Raw genomic sequence first — 24,351 nt, 5'->3', positions numbered from 1 at the left:
ATGTCAGCGACCATTGGGGGACGAAGATCTCCTCAGAATCTTTATTCTTTTTGGATTTCTTCGGAGCAGAAGCATCGACCGAGTCGTGCTTCCTTTTGGTCCGGATGGGAGAGGGAATTTCGACCTCCTTCACCATAGGTTTCTTCCCTCTCCCCGAAGCCTCAACCACTGGCTTCAGGTTTCTAATACCCTTATAAGAAGGGTCTGGAGGCAGCATCGAGGCCACTTGTTCTGCAGTTAATGCTCAAGGAGACCATTGCTCTGCAGTCACAACGGATTTGGCAACCTTCGCCCGAAGGTTGTCTGGATTCATTCTTGGAGGCACTACAAAGAAAGACGAAAGTCAGAAAGTTGAAAAGGTTCATAGTACATTCAAGAAAGTGAAACGTGGCAGTTAGAAAGCTCACGTTGAGCCAGCCCCCAGTATTGGAGAATGGAGTTGTATTCCATCTCAAGCCCATGTATCTTTTTATACCATGGAATTGACTTGATCTTCTCGACAACAGCTCTGTCTTCTTTGGATAGTTGAGGGATCCGATTGCTCTCAGAATATGAAGTATACAGTTTTCAAGTGGTCGGAAAGTTAAGATATGATTGAGGCACTCGACAGGAAAAAATACTGCTTGCGCCACCCTTCGTGATTGGAAGGGCAAGTTTCTCTGGCAAGAATGCTGCCTGACCAGTCAAGCTCAACTTTGTTGCGCTTGGAAAGCACAACCCATCCAGGAGGATGGGAAAGAGAAAGAACATGAAAATGTACAAAAAGAGGAAGAGAAGGTACAATACCAAGTTTAAAACATAAACCCAAGAAGCCGACGATGAGACGCCAGCTATTAGGAAGAAGCATTCAGGGACAAATGTCCCAATGATTCAGAATAGCAGAAGATAAAGTATTGAAGAAGGGAAAGCGAACTCCGCTTTCCAGAGTATCTATATACAGGGAAAATTCGCTCGGAAGGATCGAATCAACCCTCTCGTCAGAAGTGGGAGCCCTAAGATGGTACAAAGAAGGAAAGTCGTAGCATTGGACGGCTAAAGGAAGGTTTTCCTTGATAAAAGAGGAAGCAACAAAACCAAGTCCATCAGCAGATCTGGTAGGTTGTTTGGACTGCCCAGAGGATTCGGCAGTCACCTTCGGAGTCATGGATGGTCTAGACTCAGGAAGGGCAGAAGAAGCCTTAGCTTTTTCTTCTGCTTTTCTTTGTTGGCTAACTTCTGCGAAGTCACGCCAGAGAGCAGTTAGGGTTTTCTTGTCGCTATCTGACTGCTTAAAGGGGACAGAGGCAAGGGCCTCATCACCAGTATCGCCCTTACCGGCGCTAAGTACAGGGGAAATTTCAAAAGAAACCCTACCGCCCTCCATTACTAAAAAGTCTGATTGTGGTTTCTGGCAAGAAAAGAAACCTGGAGACGAAAGTAAAGTTTTCAAAGGAGTCAGTAAACTTACTGAATCACTGAGGCAGAAAGCTCGAGAACGAGAAGATCGTGAGGGTGCGAAGAAGACGACGAGGTTTCAAAATTCTAGACAAAGAGAATGAAACCTACGAAGACAACGAACTGCTTTTAAGCACCCGCACAAGTGTTCTAGGACGTGTACGATCGAGATGAATTCAACATCAACGATCGAGATTCGGAGACTATTCGAAAGTTTGAACTCACAAATCAAAAAAGGCATTCAGAAACCGTCGTTTTGATTTCGTGAGCAACAATAGTTTTAGCTGCAGAGGACGCATGGCGTCACCCTCACAAAAAGTGAGAATACTCACAATGCTTGAGGAAAAAACGACACAGCTGCATTAAATGTGATATGACATTTAATGGGTTGAGGATTAAGCAAAACTATTGTTTGGCGGATAACCCAGTTAAAAACCAAGCCTTCGGGATCGACCGAACGCTTGGTCTCGGGGGCTCGTGATATGGAGAAAATATAACCGAACCTGGTTCAATCTTGGTTCGACCCTCGACTCCGGTCGGGACGAAATGAATCGACTCGCTTCCGAGCGAGCCGGGTCCAGGAGATAGCTTGCTGAGGAAGAAAACTAACTCAGTCACAAGCATGCCCTAATCTGATACGATCGGAATAGGTTAATCAACCTAAAGACGGCTATCAGTATTCGGCGGCTGTCACTCATCGCTATCATATGGATAAACACCAGATAATAATCGTATTATCATAGGAGTCATCTACTAGTCCAAACTAGTATAAGTCTATCGCTCAACGGATCTATCTGTTAAGATCCAACGACTATCCGAAGAATGTTCAAATACATCCAACGAAAGAGATTCGAAGGTACACTCTATATAAGACATCACCTACTCACAAGGTAGAGGACGAACACACACAGATACATACAATTTGAATCGTATTCTCGTTATTCATTCTTTAGCTTTGTGACCTAACAGAACCGTTTGTGATTAAGTTCATCAATTGACTTAGCCTTCGGAGGTGGACTCTCGATCCCAGCGGTCGGGCCACATCTGACGCTTGTTTTTGCAGGTCATTCTCAGGAGATCTAAGGGCTGAGCAGATTTTGGACGCATCACATCCTTAGCACGATTCTCTCTCCGCCTCCACGGTAGTTGCTTTCTATAAATTAGTTCCGCCTTTCGCAAGATTTGGGAGGTCGTTCATGGCTTGTAACCCTAATGCGGCCCCCTCATATGAACGTGGGATTAGATTAAAGTGGGTCTGGATCGTGGTCTAACCTGGACAGAGAGTGCGGCGGTTCGATGGGTTAGGTATAATTTTCTTCATATCAATCAGTCATGTCAATCAACTCTTTGATGTGACTTAAGATTTCAATCATATGATATAATGTTGGCACACATGACACACGTCAATAAGGAAAGTGATGTCTACCAAAAAGAAAAGAAAAGGAAATTGATGGACCTCATAAATTTCGTAAAAAGGGAGGGTTGAAGTTTTAGAGGAGAGAAGAAGAAATGAAGGGTTAAGATTAGAGCTAAATAAGTTGACGGTCGCGATGGAGGAGTTGCTGAGAGCAGAGCTTTCCAGTGCGCGGCGATAGCTATCACCGATTATTTAAACATCCATAGATGCAGGGTTTAACATTAGTAATTTCATTTCTCACGGAAAAACTGTTCAAGAGACTAGTGATTACTGATTCGTGAGTTTCTAGGGCTACGTGTTGGTCTGTTTATTGAACATCCCCGTCATTCTGAGCTGAAGTTCGCAAAACCCTAAAATGGAGGAACCTCAGAACGGAAGGGAGACTACGTGCATGGCAGAGAGCGAGGAAGAACCAATGGTCGGTCCTGGTCCGGCTCCTCAGTCTCGTCCGAAACGTCCTCTGCAATTTGAGCAGGCATATCTCGATGCGCTTCCTTCCGCTAACATGTATGTTCTTCTGTTTTACTCTGTTCTATTGTCAACTCTTTAAAGCAACAACAACTATGACAAAATTAAGACTTGAAACCATTAGAGCTATGGACGTATTACAGTGTTCCATGACATCGTGTATTTATAGACCGCCAGATTTTTCGTGCCAGCAAGTTAACTACATGACATGTTTTTATCTGCCTTTGGACAATGAGAATTAGAATCTGAAACTAGTATCCTGTTTATGTCATAAGAAATTCAATATGAGAAGCTAATATGGCTTAGTTCAATATAACTGTGTGGTAAGTGGCTGATTTCCAGCTTTTTATTTATTGGTTAGGAGTTAGGACTTAATCTTGTCAACAGAAAAGCTTAATCAATGTGAGCCATTGAATTAACCAATGAACTGGTGGCAAGGTTCTTTATTTTTATTTTAATTTGTTTTTTCGAGGGGCAAAGATGAAAGAGAGATTAGTTCTTATGCTCCCTTTGAAGTTTTTTTTTCTGATTCCGGTGTAGTACTACACTCACCCAACCGCTTGGCCAGTTGATTAAGATATTATTTTAAGAATATATTTGCATCCCTAGCAAGTAGAGGCTTCACATAGGTGCTCAAGGTAGTGAAACGATTATGAAAGAAATTGTGAGGCCTTTTTCTTTTAAATTATGTTTTCGATCATCCATCAAGACTTATGGTCAATATGATTTAGGATTTCAATATGGTGATCATATCAGATTCAAATTGGTCGGTACCTTCATAGAATTAGCTTGCTCAGCTTTACCTCACCCTACTACCTAGTACTACTGTATTCCATGGGCTATCAAACAACACTTGGTAGTTTAGTGTGTATGTAATGTGAATAAATAGAAATGGCAAAAAACTAAAATTATTATGAATAATATTGGAATTAGCATTTACGGAAAATCAAATTGATACCATAAAGAATATTAAGAACCCATTAGCTGTGCAGTCTTAGGAATATCGATAGGTTCTTGGCGATTCAATTAAGTATTTCCCATGAATAGGTGTGAAAGACCTTGAAATTGTAAAGTTCATTAGATATCTTGAAGAGAGTACTACTGTCAGTCCTCTGAAATCTACAAGCCTAAGTCTAGTAGGAAGTTCCAATAGATTTCTTGAAGTAGCTTCTTGCTGCCTTTTTCTTTTCTTGCCTCTTTCTGGAGTTTCCTCTTCTCACGGGAACCCTTCCGCTATCTTTTTCCTTTAGTTTCTTTTAATGTATTTATTATTGCCTCCTTTAGTTCTTCCATTCTATGTTGTTTGCAAATTGCAGTAACTTCTTTCTTCTTCTATGCTTTGTTATTTCTTGCTGTCATATACTGCAGGGGCTGCATCCTAACTAATATTTTATGGGTATTTTATTTCCCTTCTTACTTTCATGACACAAATACTGTTGTTTTCTATGGTTTCCCTTTGAAATTGTCACATTGTTATTTTCTGATTTCTATTGTTAGTCATAGATTTCCAGACTAGAAAAGCAGCTATCACTTTTGGATCATTGACTATACTTGCACTCAACTAATTGTATGCTGCCTTGATCCCTACTCCATGTGTCCCCATTGAATTTTAGCCTAGTCTTGCATGTTAGTTATGCAATTATTGAATATTACTCTAGTTATTTTATCTAGGTTGCAAGGAAAAATTTTTGGTTGAAACCAAGATTTTGACCCAAGAAAAGGCCGAAGTTTTTAGGTTTTGACCAAAATTCGTAACATGTGATTTTTTGTTGAAATTTTGTCCCTAGGTTTCGAGCCTTATATGATGTCCATTTCATCTGATTTATTGCCTCATACCTATTTAAAGCATAATAAACACAATGGAACTAGTGTTTTGCCAAAAAAAATCATTTGAAAATTTTATCATTCAAGTATACTAACAATGACTAGTTCAGACAAGTACAAATTGTATTGCATACAGACATAGAATCATTAGCATACATGAATTGTTTGGTAGAATGGTTACATCTATAACAAGTCAACAAAATAAAATGACCAACTAGATCAAGTGATGGTGTCTCACATATATTAAGTTGAAGCCTATATATCATATATACATGTATACATAAAATAAAAATGCATAATTTTAGAAAATAATTATTAAAATCAGAAAATGAAAAAATGGTAGCAAATAATTAAAAAAATAAGTTTAACAAAACACAATCATAGATCGTAGTCCGAGGCTAAACATATATTAATTTCAAGGCAATACAAGATCATTTAAGGCATGAGCAAAACAAATTAAAAAAAGGGAAGTTTGGAACTGTTGAGTATGGTTCATGGTTCACATTCTATTGTTGCCGGAGTTTTCTTTGTAGCTGTGGTGGCTTAGGATGTGTTTGGCTACAAAAGACAAAAGATGAGCAAAAGAGGTGCTTGAAGGCAAAGGAGTTGTAGAAATTAGGTGAAAATGGGATAGAAATCTACAAAAACTGAGAAAAAACAAGTTGGAATGTTGAAATGGTCAAAAGTTCGGTCGAAACCTCCGAAATGGTCAAAATCTCCAAATTTCAACCGAAAAATTTCGGTCAAAATCTCCAAATTTCAGTCGAAATCTGTAACTTTCCGAAATAATTGGAATTTCATTTCGTTTTTGAAAAATGCAGACATTTCGATGGAAATTTCGACAATTTTAGTTGAATTTTCTTCTATGCTAGGTTGCGTGTTGATCTTTTATTTGCTGCTGCTATTTCCCTTTGTCTGATATTTTCTCACTAGGAGTTATTCCCTGCTATAGTTCAGCTAGCCAGCTTTTGTGGGATCCCTAGTCCCTTGGGTTCCTTCTACATCAGACTGTCTTTGGAGGTTCCTTCCTTCTATTTTTCCATGCTTAGTTCTTCCGCCCTCTCTCTTCCATCCTCCATTTACAAGATTGGATCTGCCATCTGGCTTTTATGGCATAAATTGTGTTTAATTTTTACTATATTGGTCTGTGCCAATTCAACACCCCCTCTCTCATTTACGGTGGAACTTTCATCTGGAAACAGATGACATTTAGGCACAGCTAAACCTTTTTGTGAAGTATACTGCAAGCAGCTGTTCTCGAAATAAAATGGAGGCTAGACTTCACTGATGCTTAGTTACTACTAATTTTTATACTATTTAAGTGTTTGATGAAATGTTTACATCATGTTGGTTGAAGTCATTGTATTGTTTCATGATGACATTTATAGGATTAATCAAATTTTAGGTTTTAGCTACATAATTGCATTTCTTTTTCTCCTTTGGTTACGTTTGTTGCCTCTTGGCTCAGCTATGGAATCACATGTTGAGAAATGCTAGATTGAGTGTTGGCAAGCCCTTTATCAGTGTTTGGGTATTTAATTTCCAGGTTCAGCCATGGCTGGCTTTCTGACTTTGCATGTTCTCAGCTTTAGAATTCTTAAATCCCTAAAAGCCTCGCTTCCTTTTCAAATTTGTTTATATGATTTAACTTATTGCAAGGCTTATTTTTCTTCTCTACTCCTATGATTTATTCTCTTTCACCTTGTGGGTAAGGTTCTTTCTTGGTATTGGGTAAGGACAGTTTCACATATGATAGTAAGGTTCTTAAATGTTGGTAAAATAATTATGTAGATGATTATTTTATATGCTATTGTTTTTGACAGGTATGAGAAAAGTTACATGCATCGTGATGTGGTCACACATATTGCTGTATCAGCAGCAGATTTTCTCATAACCGGAAGTGCTGATGGTAAGATATATTTTTTTTATACCCATCTTAAGGTAACTAATAAGCATAGTTGTTAAGGCGTCGCCTAGACGTTCGGGCGCCTTCGGAGCGCCTCAAATCAGTGTTGCCTCATTTTCAGGCAATAAGGCGATCGCCTTGGGGTATGAGGCATTGCCTCAAGAGCTTCGGACACCTTATACCCCAAGACGTCCGCTTTAAATCACATGAAAGATGCCAAATCGAAGGCATATATTGAATTACTTATTAGATTCCAATTGTAAAGTATCTATTGTTTGAACCTATATGCATATTTATAATGATGTTACATGTGATCAATTGTTAAAAAAAGAAAAAAAGAAACAAACAAAATCGAAAGAGAATAAGTTTTTGACTTGAGTCTCACACTCTCACTCTCACTCTAATCCCTAATCTCTTTCTCTCTTCCTCTCTTCCATCCCCGTGATGACACTCTGGCAAGCAGCGGCCAGTGACAGATGACTTCTTCTCTTCCTTTCTTCCCGCGACTTTTTATTTAGGACCTACTATGTGTGGTTTGTAGTATGTTGGATGACTTGAGGTAGGCTAATATTAGTTTTTTTATTATATAAGATATGATAGATTTATAATGAATTGGAGTGAATGAGATGTACACTAAAAATTTCACTTAAAACGCCTTGACCGCCTCAAAAGCTCCTCGGAGGGCGCCTCGTCAACTCATTGCCTCAAGTAGCCTAAACCGCTTGGCATCGCCGTGACAACTATGCTAATAAGTTATGTATTCAACCTAAGCATATGGCTATGTTGGTACTACATGTTCAAATATTGCGCTTCGAATACACAGTTACATTGTGCCAGTTGAATAAAAGCTTCAATGTCAATTAGTTGCATTACTTGCATTCAAAAGATAGTCACCAGCATTATGCGATGGATTCATAAGTTAGCATTCCCATTGATCATATATAATCTTCAGGAAGTGCTAGCTACCTTGTGGATTTGCATTGTAACACTTTCTTTTAGCAAATCTATGGCACCATTCAAATGTGGCATGTTGGGTTGAGAGCGGTGTCCACTATATCAAAAATCTTTTCCTTTGGTCTTAACATTCTAACAACTTAGTTCAGCTTTATCCAATATTAGATGAAATTGTAGACTGTGCATACACCTTGGGTTTTGGGCCCCCTCCATTTTTTAGTGTTTCTGTGCTTAAAGACCGTTCTTTGATTGGAAATGGGCGTTTGATAAATCCGTTTTGAAAATATTTTCAGAACACTATTAGAATAAGTTGGTGTTTGATAAACTCTTTCTAAGGTTTCAATGGGGACCAATTTTTCACTTTCGTTTCCATTCTTTGGTAAAAACATCTTTTTGATGTTCTGTAAAAGGCGTTCTTCAAACCACTTTTCTGACCGAGCCGTTCTTAAAGAAAAGAAGAACGAACCGTTTTAATAAACGCCTCTAACCCGTTCTTCCGTTCCCAAAGAACTGAAGAACGCCAAAAACGTTTTCTAAGAACGTTACCAAACGCGCCCTAGGAGATTAGAAGAAGAATTGAGATTGGGGATAATTCAATTTACTATTATCAAAGATCTACTTGAACCGTAGCTTGAATGATAGAAGGTGTTCTTGAGTGAAGAAAAGAAGAGATCAGAATTGGGATAACAGTCCTTTATGCATTGTTCAACAGCACCAAAACTCTTATAGAAAAAGTCATAGTATTTAATCAAGTCATCTCTAATTGCTGGGACATGCATTATAATATATTTATAGACCTTCAAAAATCCCTAATTTGACTTATTAAAAGGAGTCTTAATCACTCTAAAAGCCCCAACATGGTAAATGAAATTAAATTGGAATTTATCGGGGTATTAGGTATCCTAATCTACATGAAGCACCTACAGACCTAATCAAACATTGAACTTTAAAGCTTCATTATATGGATCACAAAGAACCCAGAACACCATTCATGTGAACGGAAAGTGTCACAACCCTTAAGTTGCTGCTGTGTAGATGATCCCAGAAGATCTTTGTGGGCGCAAGACCAGAGCATGTGAATATTTCGGTTTGCCTTCGTGTGGGGAGGTAAGATTTCATTTGTTTCTATTTTTATTGGGTCCGAGTTGCTATCAAGTTATTTTTATTTTTTCAAGCTCAGAATCAGCGTTGATCTTCCGCAAAGTTGGTTTCTGTTTGTGAATTTTTAAAAGTAACCGCAAGCGCACGGTATCGTGTAGCTAACGGGTCGATCTCAGGGAGATATGCCACTTATAATTCAACTTCTTAATAGTAATGCGAGAGTGGAATGATTCAATTTTTGTTAACTAATTAACTAAACTAAACGATCCTAATCTATACGTCTAATGCAATCGAATTGAAACGAACAATAAATTAAACACAATCAATGCATAAATAAAAGACAGGAAAATGCAGATGCAACACCACCCGTCACCAGAAGCAGAGGCACGACTGTAGGCTTGCTCCGGTTATGTGGTCCGAGATTATGAATGAATAGGCAGAAAGTAAATAACAAAAAGTAAATAACAGAAAGTGAATAACAAAGCAATAAACAAAGCAATAAAAGGAAAAGGAAATAACTAAAATGCAGATGCAACACCACCCGTCACCAGAAGCAGAGGCACGACTGTAGGCTTGCTCCGGTTATGTGGTCCGAGATTATGAATGAATAGGCAGAACAATAAATAATGCTAAAAGTAAATCCTAAATTAAGAATATGGAGGGGTAGATAGAAGCGGGAATGGAGGGAGGAGAGAAGATTGATAAAGAAAAATTACTTACTTGCGAATTGAACAAATTATTCGAATCTCAACCAACCCTAACAACCAGATCTAGATCTAAAATGATCTAAATCTGCAATTGCTAGACCCAGAGAAAAACGAATCTAAAAACTTGAAACTTGAACTTGAAACTTGAACTTGAATTGCATTACATAAAAATTAAATCTAAACATTGAATCTAGAAATTTAAAATCTCACAACTGCAAGCAAAGAAAACTAGAGAAAACCTTAATAAACTAAAGAGAGAAGAAAGAATGCTTCTACTAAGCTCTAAGACACGTTCTCCTTTGATGGAGTAGGCTCTCCTTTTATAGAGTTTACATGAGATATGAAGCACGGCTGAATTTGAATAAAACTCAGGGTTTCTATCTGACTCATCCAATTAGGGTTTTGACGTACTAATCGCGCCGACTTAGAGAGATCAGATGCATAATCCCACCGTTGGATTTGAGGTTTAAGTAGTCGTGAAGCTCTCCTCCAAAAATCAGCACGATCGGACATCGGATGACCGTTCGATGAAGGGTTTGATCGAAACTGGACAGAGGCATTCAAAAACGGGATTTTTGCTTCATCCTTATCTGAATATAATTCTTTTTCCTCTTTTTCTTTCTTTAATCAAATCCCAAATAGAAAATAAGATATTGAAGTATGCAAGGACTCTTTTCCATCTGGACTCTCTCAATAATATCTCTGTAGATTTGATTTAAAATCTCAGCCGTAGATCAAATTTGCCTTCTTTATCTCTTCAATATTTCGGAGTTGGCCCGTAATCACACATCTCTAGCCCATCATGCTCCAGATCAGGCCCATTTTCGCATTTGAGAATTTGAATGGACTTCTTGACGTGTAAAATAGCATGATTCAAGCCCAAAACTCCAAATATTTGCTTAAATCTTGAAAAGTCCTAAAATCTGCAAAAACAACATAAAACCCAAGGTAACTCCATTCTAAGTGTATAAAATGCATGCTTTATGCCCTAAGATTTCACACATAAATGTGTTCAACAGATAGAATAAATGTGTTCAAATAAATGTGTTCAAATAAATGTTTTCAAGACTAGTAGTTTCTATGTGGTATGTAGCTTGGAGAGGAAATACGACAGCTCCATAAATATGTAAGGTTGTACTCAGCCACCTCAACCAATGAATTATTGATATATGAAGATTTGCTTTCAGTATGTTATTCTCTAGTCCAATTTGAGTGTAGGGAAGGGCAAGGGCTTTGCTGTGAGAGCTAAACAGTTAGGGTTTGGGAACCTTGCTGTCGATTGCTAATTTTTAGGACTGAAGGAGCCTTCGATGTTTACTGCCTAACTCAAGATCATAAAAAGTGGGTTATACTATGATAGTTTCTAAGTACATGCCTGCTTGGTCCAAATTTCTAGGTAGATACTAGCACTGCTTATATGAACAGTTCTGTAGAATTTCCCTAACTTCTGATGTCACTTGGTTTTCTGATTATTCTCATTGGTTGGTGTCCTGTAATAGTCCAGAAATTGGTTCGGTTCATCTGCTCTGTCTAGCAATTATTAAGTACTATTATAAGCTGTCAATAACCCTAGGAGTTGAAACACTTTTTTTTTTGGGATGAATAAATAAATTCATTGACCAAACAGGAGAATAGGGGAAGGGAAAAGTACAAAGCCAAAGACAGGCCAATAAGAAACAAGTGCAGAACACAAGCACAAGTGGCACAAAACCATACAATCAGACCAGAAAATACAATCAAAACCAAAGTGGACCAAAAGGGCAGCAGACCCAGGTAGACAGACACAGTCTTCCTATTGGTCAATAACACGAAAAGCCTTTGTTGCAACAATGTGAGGGGCCAGGCAGCAGGGATCGGCACAGTAGCACCACAGACGCTAGGGATAGTAGCATCACAAGATTGAGACGAAGAAAGATGAAATCTGATTTGAGTTTGAACCTGATTCGGAGAGTTCAACAACGATGGTCCTCATGGCTTTTTCCAAATGCCAGAGGCCATCAAGGGCTGGGACCCTTGACGATTTGAAGTTAAACCCTGAAAAAGAAAGTGGAGAAAGAGGGAGGAAAGAGAAGAATGAAAGAAAAGGGAGAGGGCGAGAGAAGGAGAAACAGAGGGAGAAGATGAATCTGGATCTGGTCTGAGATCGAACTTGATTCGGAGAGATCATCAATGATGGCCCTCACGGCTTCCCCCAATGCCAGAGAAGCCATTGAGGACTAGAACCATTGACGATGAAGCTGAACCCAGAAATAGAAAAGGGAGAGGGAGAGAGGAGAGCCAAAGGGAGGAGATGAGTTCAGATCTGCATCGAAACTAAATCGGAGAGATCAGCAACAATGGCCCTTATGGCTTTCCCTGACACCAGAGAGACCTTCGAAGATAGGAACCTTGACGACCCGAAACAGAATCTTGAGATGACCTTTTTTTTTTTCCTCCTTTTTTGTGAGGACAGAGTGGGAGAGAGGAGGAGGAATTGAGAAGCAAAGAGAAGATGAGAACAAGGGGAGGAGAAGTAGAGAGAGAAGATGAGAACAAGGGGAGGAGAAGCAGAGAGAGAAGATGAGAACTGAGGGTAGAAAGTGAGAAACAGAGAGAAGTTGAGAACACGAGATGGACAAGCAGAGAGAGAGAGAGAGGAGGATGAAGAAGCTGTGGAGAGGAGAAGAGGAGAATCAAGAGACATAGAGGCAGAGAGAGAGCCAGTGTCTCTCCGTCTCCCGAATCGCCGACCTCTTCTGGTTTTCAAGGGAAGGTTCGCTTTAGAAACCGTAAGAGACGGGATTTTTCAAGCCCAGAACTTTAGGAGTTGAACACTTGCTTTAGGTGATAGTGTTATTTTTAGTTGCTGGTTTACATGCTGTGTTCCATTGATATTAATATAGATTGATCCTATTTTGACTAGTGTGTTCTTACATTTTCTTTTTAGTTCATGAGCCTTGAGGTGTCAATTGTCATATGCAACTGTTGTCTCTTCCTTGTAAATCGGAGACTGATCTCTCTTTGGATTGGGGGTTGGGATCTGGAGACGTGTCACTTACTGGTGGATAGCTACTCCCAAAAGTTCACCTTTTGCTCCATAACATGAATATCTCTAACTGGCTTTTGGGTTTCCTGTTTTCCACCTTTTAACTGGATAATCTAATTAGGGTGCTTGTTTCGTTGGCATGATTATTCTGTATTTGGGAGCAGAAAGGAAATTGGTATGCTTCATCAAGATAATTATGTCTTTTCCTTAATGAATGGAACTTTTTTTCTTTCCTCTCTCCTGCTACAAAGCACGAGCTTGCATGTGAAGTGGTTTTTGAATTCTATGTCATTTGATTTAGTGCTTATTGGGCTGTCTGTACTATTTGCCCAGATTACTTTGTTTACAACCTTCATTCATACTGTAATCATCATATCAGTTCTTGTTATTGGTTGCTGATGTGTGATCACTGTAAAGCTGCTTTATTATTGTCAGCCAATTGATTTCTTGTGTTGATACTCTGATTTTCAGGGCATTTGAAATTTTGGAAGAAAAAATCTCTTGGAATTGAGTTTGCAAAGCACTTCAGATCCCATCTCGGTCCCATTGAAGGGCTTTCTGTGAGTAGCTCATACATGTTAGGTTACTCTTAGTTTTGAATATGTACAAGCTGATTATTTATATTCCATATATAAAGCAAGAAGAATTTTTTCTTGTGAAACAAAACATTGATATAAACACTAGCTTATGGTGAGAACAACATAAAAGACTGGGAAGGGACTCCAATATCATCCTGTTGGCTGCTCCTGTTTTTGATTATCTTGCAAACAATTTGTTCCTGTTGTACAAGCAGCAGTCAACCATGATGAGGTTCAGTGATGCAGGTTAGTGTTGATGGGTTGCTTTGCTGTACAATCTCGAACGATCGTTCTGTCAAGATATATGATGTTGTCAACTATGACATGATGGTGATGATACGCTTGCCATTTGTTCCTGGTGCAATCGAATGGGTTTACAGGCCTGGTGATGTCAAAGCCAAGATTGCTATTAGTGATCGTAACTCTCCCAATGTACACATATATGATGCAAAAGCTGGTTCAAATGAACCTATCATCTCTAGAGAGGTTTGTCATCTTTGTTGGCACAGTAACAAGGACAATTTTTACTAGTTCTTTTGAAGAAAGCATCTTGATGGATCTCTTTTCTGGGTTTGTCATCTATTCAGGTACATATGGGCCCAGTAAAAGTTATGAAGTACAATCATACATTTGACACCGTGATATCCGCAGATGACAAAGGAATAATTGAGTACTGGTGCCCTGCTACACTGCAGTTTCCTGAAAATGGGTATGTACTTGTACCTTTTTTTAATCAGCTGAGAAAATTTCATTCAAAAGTAATCTGAAATAAGAAAAGAATTTATACTTCTGATGTCAATACATAACTTTTGCAGGTTCCTTTTGTTATTTGTCTTCTATTTGCAATTTAATTGAAACAGTTGCATATAGGAAAATATTTTTTTAAAAATAAGCCCAGGGTAGGTTACATGGATCATGGGCCTAAGATCCTTCAGTTAAATAGTGAAGTGGGCCTCTTAATGAGTCTGTTATCTAGCTTAGGCACGGAAACAACTTAGTATTTAGTTTATTTTTTAAGTTATGGTAAGTAGTCTTTCCTAGCATTGTGATTAGGTTTACACCTTCAACATAAAGTAGTGTTATGTCTTATTTACAATTCGTTCTCCTTCTAGTATCAGGATTCATAAAAAGGGTGACAACCCATTTATATAACACCAACATCAAAGAACAATGTGAAGAGTTTAGTTGATTGAATTTTCAATGTTTGCAAAGTTGGCTGCTGCTGCCTTTCTATTCTATGGGAGAATTATTTAGTTTCATAATGGTTAAAGCTTAAGCACCAGGGATCTTTAGTGTTTCGAGTCCAAGGTGTTTTCATTTTTAAACCTAGCATCCTAGTGTGATTGGGGATTCTCTATTCTAATGTCATCCTACAAGCTGCTGCATTGAAGATCATGTCAATATTGAGATAAGTCTGCAGGTGCATTCATCCCTATCCTTTCTTTTCCTATTGCCTCTGTTTTTCTAGTGTTTCCTTGATTCCAAGAAGTAGAATGAGAACTTGCAAGATCTTGCTTTTCTGAGATAACGAGATGAAACCAGGGGAGAAATTAAAAACTACAACAACTTGGTTGATTCTTGAATTGAAATTCCAAACCAGTATATAGAAAGGGGTAGGTTTCACTCAAGCCAAGATAACTCAACGGATCTCGTTTGAGTTAAGACAGTTTTGCCTGGGTTCTTGCTGCCAGCTCAAATCTTGCAGTTTCTCCAGAAATTTCGCTGGATTTAATTAGATTAGCTGCTGCCTGATGTTTCTCTAATTTAGGTAGAGCTGCTTAGCACATATTGACAATTTGGCATCATGTGGAACGTATGACATAGGGTCATGAGTTGACCTATGGATTATAATTTGAACTTTGGTGTTTGAACATGTGTAGGTCTCTACTTCAGTATGTAGCAGTTTCCAACTTAAGGTCCAAATTGGAACTTTCAGTTATTATTTTTTGATAAATTGGAGAGCATCACTGCTTTCAGAAGGCTTGAATAGGCTGGGCAGTGAGTTTCAGCCCCAAATTACATCATATTACCCTCGAATTGGACCTTCAAATTATTGGGGGAAAAAAAAAAACTCTTCCTGATCTCCTCCCAGCTTGCTATTTTGATGGAGCAAAATTTCCCTTGAGATCAAGATATTGATCTATGTCCCAAGAATCCTTCTCGATTTAAGGACAGACCTGCCGACTCACAGATCTATATTGCCCCGACAGCGTGTTTGTTGTATCCTCATTATGATTGATGATATCCTGGAAACTGGCTACGACCTGATGTTACTTCCCCTCTTCTGCAATGGTTGTTTGGTGAATTTTCCATTAAGGACGTCTGACTTACGTGATCCATTTCTTTTTGGGTGTTGTGGCTCTACTCTATTCTAAAGGTATCCTGCTATAACATCTCAGAGACATTTATGATCTACTAAACCATATTGGTAACTTGGTATGGTGGAGTACAAACAGGACAAGACTCTAGTGGATACTATTGCCAAACTTTTGCACTTTGGGGGTGCTGCCATGTTTAACTCTACCAAGTGAAGTCAGTTGTAGGTGCTTTGCAGTATGTCACTTTAACGACACTTGACGTTGCCTTTTTGATTAGTTGGGCTTGTTAGTTAATTAGTTCATGCATGCCCCCAGCAGTTTGTCTGAAGATCATTGGTGAGTTGTGAGGTGAATCCTTTATATCTCAGAAGTACTCAAGGCTTGATCATGGTTGTCAAAGCGGCCTGACGACCAAAGCAATTGGGGTTCCGCCTAGGCGATCAAAGCTGTTGGATAATTTTTTTTTCAATACATCTACTTTTAAACTACTTTTCAATACGACTACTTTCTATAATAAGCTAAACAAATATTGAATAGTCACATTCATCCAAGAAAAAAAAGCATTCAAGAATCATAATTATGAAAATTATTCAAAAAAAGAACACAAACATAAGTTCATCTCATCAAACCATGGTTGTCAAAGCATTCGCATAGGTTCTATGTCACTTTGGGTCTTGGAGTTCCTTTGCAGATTGGTTGTCAATTAAGCGGTTCAAAACAAAGCGTTGAAAAACCGCTTTGCCGCCTAGGCCCGTCTAGGCGGACGCTTTGACAGCCATGGGCTTGATTATTGAGCACTCTTCTTCTCATGGATCATCAAGCTTTCCCGTCCCTAATCTTATCTGTTGTACTTCTTGGGAGCAATGTATTGTTGTCCATTCTTTTAGTGAGGCTGAATATAAGGCTTTAGCTGATGCTAGGTGGACTTGATCTAATTGGAAGTGTAGAACCATTATTATCTGAGCTTGGTTTTTCCTTTGAGTGGCCCGCCAATTGTGTGGTGCAACACCATTGGGGCTTGCTATTTTATTTCTAGCCACCGTATTTCATGCCCTGTGAAAAAATGTGCAAGTGAACTACTAAATGCATGATCACGTGGCAAACAAGCAAATGCAAGCCCAATTTAATTGAATCAACAATCAAGTTACTTACACTTTCACCAATCCACTTGCATCTCTGCGTTTTGAATGTTAGAAAGAAAGCTGAAGCTTGAAGTACTCGATTCGATATCTTGAGAGGATTGTACTGAGAGGATTTGGATCTCCTTTCCATTAATGGACTCTTCTGCCCACATGTGATATGTATTTATCACTCATGAACCCAAATACTGAGTCCTCTTAGTAGGTGGACCTTGTATTTTATATAATCTCAAGATTGTATTTCCTAGTTTAAAATAACTATGACTCTCACATTGTAACGTTGTATATATTTGTTACTTGAACTTGTGAATGCAATAAACTGTGGGAATGTAATTTATTTTTACTAATAGGTCTACAAGATTTGGGTGTTGTGGAAGTTGAAAATGGAAAACCTTTGCAGCAGCTTGTTTAATGGAGGAACTGGAATTAAACTAGATCTATGTCAAGCACCTTTATGAAAGAAATGAGTAGAAACATGAGTTCAAACTGCTGGTGATGCCTGGAGGAAACACCAATTGGTCTAACCAATAAACCACCCAGGCATCACACTGCAAGGGGTCGACTGGATCAAAATCGATCTTACCAGTCTTGATGATACACTAGACAACTACCAATGGAGGAAACAAAATTGCAGAGCAACTTGTGTAGGTAATTTTTAAATTCAAAGGTAGACCTCCACCAAAGGGATCCTCATAACCTGGCCTAGGGGCCTTTTGCTTGTAGACCTAGCAGGAAAGAGGATTCCCCTGCAGTCCAAATTACATTGAGAATGAGGTAATTACACCTGAATGATAACATTCTAAAACAACTTCAATAGAACCACTAGTTCAGACCAGCAAATCCTGTTCGATAGTAACCATAAAATAAGACTGGGAATAGAAGCACCTAATTTCATATCCAACCAACTGGATAACCCATAGTTTGGGCCCTTAAAAGTAGCATATTACATAGAAAACCCCATGGGTTCGAAGACCCAACATGCGTATTAGATTAATCCTGAGCAAAGAAGCCCAGTTATGGCTATCAATCTGCATGTCTTTGATTATTTCTTAGGTAATGTACTTTTTTCCTTTGATAATGTATAATCCTCTTTTGGAAGTGTTGCTCATGGAGTTGACAAACACTGCGTCCAAGAAAAATTGCTGTGTTCTTTGAGGGCAACATTACATTCTATAAACAATTTTAATTGTTATTTTTGTGTTAAGTAACTCTTTTTGGTTATGATGTTCATCTATTCATTTGCTGATATGAATGATGCAGTGTAATAAAATGGTAGTTATTTTATTGTTTTTTTTATGTAGGTTGAGTTTCAGATTGAGAAGTGATACCAATCTTTTTGAAATTGTGAAGTGCAAAACTACAGTTTCCGTGATTGAGGTACAACATTCAATTTATAATGAAATCTTATAGTTTATTTGCATTTTCTTTAACCCTTCTGTTGCATAATGCCTGGCCTTGAGCTTTTTCTTTTTTGGGTGGGGGGGGGGGGGGAGGTTAGTATTTTTCGTGAATGTGTGGCTGAGATTTCAAATCCTTTGTTCTTCAGGTGAGTCCGGATGGTAAGCAATTTGCCGTTACATCACCTGATCGTAGGATACGTATTTTCTGGTTTAAAACTGGTAAACTACGAAGAGTTTATGATGAATCTCTTGAGGTACATATTCCTCTGCCAAATGCTAATTTTTTGGGGGATAATTTTCTTGCTCTTCTCAATCAACTGCTGTCTTCTGGCAATAGGTGGCCCAGGATCTCCAGAGAAGTGATTCTCCCCTTTACCGGCTTGAAGCAATTGATTTTGGACGAAGGATGGCTGTTGAGAAGGAAATTGAGAAGACAGAAAATGTTCCACAGCCAAATGCAATATTTGATGAAAGTTCCAACTTCATTATATATGCAACACTCTTAGGCATAAAAGTAAGTTTTGTCAGTTCCCTGTCTGTATAGTTTCTATCTTGCTAAGAGGTTCCACATTTGCATTGGTTGGTGATACTGTTTCGGATTCGTGTTCTATGTATTAATCTTTTTTCGAAGAAAATGAATTATATATTGTTCTTCAGACTTTTTCTTTTAATTTCATTTTGTATTTGCATGTAATGATTTGAAAAATGTTGTTCATCCTCAATGGAAGATGACACCATCATGACATATCAAAATAAAAAAAGAGTTCGGAATCCTTCATGTTAAAGAGAGTTGGTTTTCTCTTTAGTTTTTTGTTTGCTATTCTCACAGGCTAAAAAGACACCACCGTGTGACATGTTTAGATAAACTAAAAATATATTAATTTCAAATCAAACCAACACGATTTAAGCCATCAACCAAGAAAAATAAAAAAATTGGAGTTTTGGACATACCTTGGTTTGAAGCTTGAAAAATCTCCATGAGAAGCAGCAAATAAGGTGGAGGACAAAGGAGACAAATCTGAATGAAAAGAGGATTCAAGAGGCAAAAATGGGCAAAAAATGGTGGTAGAAGTGCGAAATATCCTGGGTGGCATCATGAAGATCTCGATCTGTCTGTGAGCTTTTTTAATAGAATGGTCCATTTTGGTCAGTCTTAAGGGAGATGGTCCATCTTGGTCGAAATTTCAACCAAGATGGACTGAAACTAGAGCAAAGATAATCGCTATAGAGTTTTTGTCTCGGTTTGGAAAAAATCAGCAATTTCGGTCGAAACTTGGTGACTGGCATAGACTATGTGGTTTTGTCTAACAGCTTGCCTGCATGTTTTTGACGTTGCATGTAGAGATATGATGTAATAGGTTGCAATGCATTTGCATTTCCCCTCACTAGGCTTGTGTCGGAAAGCTTACCTCTTGGAAATATTTCTTTAGATGCCTTAACGGGTGATGTTTTAGTATTGGATGAGTAACTTGGTGCAGGAGATAGGTACACATGGCGCTTGTTTTGTGTGTGTGTGTGTGCAGATTCTGCTTGTGGACATTAGAGTTATCTTCAAAATTTGCTTAAATTCACTGTTTTGCTTCAGATGTAATGAGTGGATATCACTTTGATAATTAAGTCTGTGAGAACCTTAATCATTTGAAGTAATATAGTTCAATTCTTCTTCCGTTGCTAATGGTTAACAGATTCTTTCTATGCCATTGATATTGAGATCTATGGCATGAATGTCAGGCTGTGGCCCTTAAACCATGTGATCTTAGATTGGTTGGTGTGTTGGTGTAGCATAACAGCCATGTTCTGAACATATGTAGTTCAGGTGGTATGTTATAAAATAGAAAACAAAACCAAGAAGAAAACCAACTCCTTCAAGATCAAAGTCAGAATTTTTTCCGTTGAGATGTCATGATGGCAATCATCTTCCATTGAGGAGAAAGGCAACGTTTTTTGTATAAATTTCTGCAGCACAAAATCAAATCAAAGGAAAAATAAATATAATTTACTGTTGTTTAAAATTAATATATAATTTACAGAACTTTAAAAGCATATAGAATCATCTAAAGCAATACATACTTGGTTTTTGACAAAGTTGATGAGTAAATTGGGAAGACAGAATATGTTACACCACCAAATGCAGTATTTTATGAATGTTCTATGTGATGCATCTAGGCATACAAATATGTTTGACATAGTTTCCTTACAGTACTCTTTATGCACACAGTCTTTTGTAACTCATTTGGAGGTTATATATTGGATTGGAATTAACCTAGAATGACTTTTTTCAATATGCAGTTTTTTGATTCTATGACATTCTCCATTTGGGTATCCATCAATGCTTATGCTTAACACTGATTTTCTTTCCATCCATATTGATAGATTGTTAATTTGCACACGAATAAGGTGGCCCGTATTCTTGGAAAGGTGGAAAACAATGATAGATTCTTGAAAATTGCACTGTATCAAGGTGACAGAAGCAGTAAAAAAGTAAGAAAAATTCCAGCAGCGGCAATTAATGTCAATGAGAGCAAAGAGCCCTTATCTGATCCTACTCTCCTATGCTGTGCTTTCAAGAAACACAGAATCTATTTGTTCAGGTCATACAACTGTTCATTCCAATTATTTATTTATTTTTTCCCCAGTCAGCTGTTGAACTTTAAAATGAAGATTTAACTGCTAGTCTATATATGAAAGATCATTAATATTTTTGTTCTAACCCTTCTTTTGATTTCACCCGCACACGCAAGAGGGGGGGTGTTGAGGGGTTTTTGTTTATAGGGATGACCTAGAATGGAATTATGACAAGTTGCGAACCAAAGCAACCAAATACATGAGGAGGAGAAGAAGAGAAGATGGGTGTGGGAGAGCTTTGCAAGAAGCAATACAACTTTTCCCCTTCATGGTATCCATATATGATAATAAAGTCAAATATAACTAGGATTTTATACTACCTTATTTGAATATATGAAAAAGTAAAGAGAATGAAATGTCATTACAAGAGACCTATACCTATTGTAGAACACTTGGGGAACAAATAAAGGGCCAAAAATGAAACTAATATTGATAATAAAACCACTATTCATGTGAATAGTAGTTTGAATTAATCAATACTTTTTAATTCTCCTCCTCGAGTTTTAGTACACAATCAAAGGGCTCCAGCTTGGAATAGCAGTATTAGACACTGAAAGCTTTTTGGCACAAGTGGCAATAGCAACTCAGGTAAACACTTGGATAACTTCACCGAACGGATAATCAACGACTGCAATAAATAATCTTTATGTTGAGTGAACCATCCAACAGTGAGAGGAATAGGCGGTAGTAAACATGAGTGGCATCCCCTTGTACTTCGCTTGTCAAGAAGCCTTCAGCACCGGGCTTGCCCTCTTTTAAACATTATCCGCATTCACAAACATAGCAGCAATAACATATATCAAAGACATTATTAAAATAGTGCCAGTAGCAGTAAGTATTCATTATCTCAAAAGTATAGTGTCTCTAGTAACTACATCACAAGAAGCAAGTAGGAATCTCCACAGAAGAAGAAAAAAGTGCAGCTCAAATGTCCACATGTAAGCACTTTACAATGAAAGTAGGTCATGTAACCTTAGATTGAAGACATTTCAACTAGGATCTAGCCTTTGAAGATCTTAACTCAAAAAGTAAGTGTCTAGGGTTTTAAGATTTCAGGGTAGTTGATTCCCCCTCTCCCTCTATTTTTTTTTGGGGTAGGGGGGGGGGACGTGGGGGGATGGGGCGCAACAAATAGGGGTAGTTGATTGGGATACATAAGAACACGGGTTATGGTGGTATGGACTATATGGATGGATGGACAGGCTCTTGAGATATGCGATGAAAAGTGATTGGAATGGGGTGCAATAAGGGTGATCCCTAAAGTTTGGGACTGTTTTATTTGTTAGATACTGTATTCCTAAGTTGAAAACTTAGGTTTTTGCGGGTTTTTTTTTGGAGGAGGGGGGGGGGAGCTAAAAGAGTTTGTGGAATTTAGAAGGTTATCGAAGAATTGGGGATGGCGATAATTCAACTTACAATTTTAGAAGAGAATGGCAGGTTAAATTGTTGATAAGAAGATTGGTCCTGTTAGAAATTCAGGTAACTTGATGGACAAGAAATTTTATAAGAATGTTAGTGGGGTTTGCATTACATGTATAAAGATATTCTAAAATTCCTAGTTTGATTCATTAAAGGATTTGTAATCACTTTAAAAGACTCAAATAAGGTGAATAAAATTTTCACCAAAAAAAAAAAGGTGAATAAAATCAAATAGAGTTCTATGTAAGAACTAAGTATCCTAATCTTAACTCAAGCTCTAAATAATTATTGAATTTAACACCTAGTCCCATGAACCATCATTTCCCTCACTTTTTTGGGCTTGTAAATAAGGCCGCATACATCAGTCAACCAAAAAATAAGAAGCTTAGTGTCTATAAAACCTACCAAGGGCCAAAATTAAATATTCCAAATATCAAAGCCCAATTACCCTTCAGGACATTCTTTAGTGCACCAGCAGGTGGTAAGTGTTATTCTACTAAAGCGAAGGTAGAAATAGAGCCCGATTAATTGACAATATAGGTTACCACAAACCAAATAGAAAATATGGGTCACTGTGGACCAACTAGGTAGTTGTTGTTGCTATATTATACCATCTTCAAATAGATAGAGAATGCAGGTTACTGCGGACCAAGTAGGTAATTATTGCTGTTGTAGAATACAATCTTCAAATAAAATTCCTGAGTAGATAGAGAATAAGCCTTCAATTCTTTCCTCATGTGTTGGGGACGTGGACAAACAATAACTGCCAATAATTAGTGTCACAAAGGATGAACATCTCAGGAAAATCTAATCATAAAAGGGTTGTGGTACAAGAAGACTCCATTCTTGTAGGACCTTCTAAGATAGAACAAGGAATAGCAGCAGTATAGCATGCCAAACAAGGGGTGCTATGATAAAATTATCCACAAGATAGTAAAGTAGTATGTGCAGCAGGCAGCGTTAAAGCTCAAAAGCCCAAAACACCAAGATCAGCTGATCAGAAGACTTGAAATTTCAACATAGAGCAATCCAAGGGTTTTTGCTCTCTACAGAAGATTAACTGGATATGGTAACTTGCTGCGAAAAAAGGAAACTATTTGAATCTCTTGATTTCTAGGTCAGAACATTATATAGTATGTGCCCAATAATAAACCCCTTAGAAATTCAATTACATCTGATTTCAGAAACTAAAACTATAGACCAAATCCAAAATAGCAATTGATCAGGATCATGAATGTGCCGGAAAATCCCCATAGAGTGGAGGGTTTATGTTACTCAACCCCAGTACAATAAGTGTGTAGACGAAAGGTAACAGTTACAAGTGTGGTGTTCAAGCTCTAATAAAGTCAGTAGAATACCTCAGGCGCTTAATCAAACTAGAAACAATTTAAAAAATTATATAGCTCGATTCTAGCCAAACCAAACTCTAGAACTTGCTCGAATTTGAAGTGAACGATAGTAGGCTGTAGACAAAGCATTGCTGAAAGTTTCTCTGGCATCTTCTGCTGCAATTGAAAGTTATGGCAGCAATTCCCAGATTAGAAACACTATTTGTTGGGACTTAAACTTGGATAAAATAGAGGCCTAGTGTAGGTGACAACTGCTGGAAATTTGGTGGGAATTGAGTAGAATAGAAGTATGTTGATGGCATGGAATTTCAAAGTAGTGCCTGTAGAGCAATCCAGGATTGGGGCAAGTCTCCCTTTATTACATGCATCTCTAGAAAAAACAGCAAAATTAATTGAAGTGGTAGATAACTTGGTCTTCAAAAAAAATTGAAACACTTTCTAAAATAGCAACTGTAGGCATCTTTTTACTATTCAGACTTTAAAAACTTGAGACTTCATAAGCTTCAGTGGGCTTGTAAATGTATTTGAAAGGCCAATTAGATAGAAAATATAGCAAGAGAGATGCAACAAGAGGCTACAGATAGTATCAGTTTTAATCTGAGAAGACTCTCAAATAGCATAGAAAGGTTGGATCATTCTCTGGTTTTAATGCTCTGATATTATGTGATGAGTTGCAAACCAGAGAAA

General features: G+C 38.0%; 1 protein-coding gene across 3 annotated transcripts in view; it reads left to right on the top strand.

Annotated features, from left to right (window-relative positions):
* Nucleotides 1–3,005: 3,005 nt before the first annotated feature.
* The window catches only part of CYP71 (cyclophilin71), a 37,362-nt gene continuing 16,016 nt past the window's right edge, over nucleotides 3,006–24,351 (top strand). The window contains exons 1-9 of one of the 3 annotated variants that reach the window (XM_089144487.1): nucleotides 3,006–3,358; nucleotides 6,967–7,052; nucleotides 13,308–13,396; nucleotides 13,661–13,900; nucleotides 14,002–14,123; nucleotides 18,173–18,248; nucleotides 18,418–18,525; nucleotides 18,609–18,785; nucleotides 20,645–20,862. In XM_089144487.1, coding sequence (XP_089000613.1) covers nucleotides 3,207–3,358; nucleotides 6,967–7,052; nucleotides 13,308–13,396; nucleotides 13,661–13,900; nucleotides 14,002–14,123; nucleotides 18,173–18,248; nucleotides 18,418–18,525; nucleotides 18,609–18,785; nucleotides 20,645–20,862 — 1,268 coding nt within the window. In that variant the 5' untranslated portion in view covers nucleotides 3,006–3,206. Of the gene's footprint in view, nucleotides 3,359–6,966; nucleotides 7,053–10,506; nucleotides 10,938–13,307; nucleotides 13,397–13,652; nucleotides 13,901–14,001; nucleotides 14,124–18,172; nucleotides 18,249–18,417; nucleotides 18,526–18,608; nucleotides 18,786–20,644; nucleotides 20,863–24,351 lie in introns of those variants that run through there. The other 2 variants (XM_089144486.1, XM_089144488.1) reach the window with 2 other exon arrangements.

This window comes from Hakea prostrata, chromosome 2 (assembly GCF_041222555.1).
Source record: "Hakea prostrata isolate BN-2017 chromosome 2, UWA_Hpros_2, whole genome shotgun sequence".
Classification (NCBI taxonomy): Eukaryota; Viridiplantae; Streptophyta; class Magnoliopsida; order Proteales; family Proteaceae; genus Hakea; species Hakea prostrata.
The sequence above is the reverse complement of the archived record's forward strand: the minus strand, read 5'-3'. Positions and strand labels throughout refer to the sequence as shown.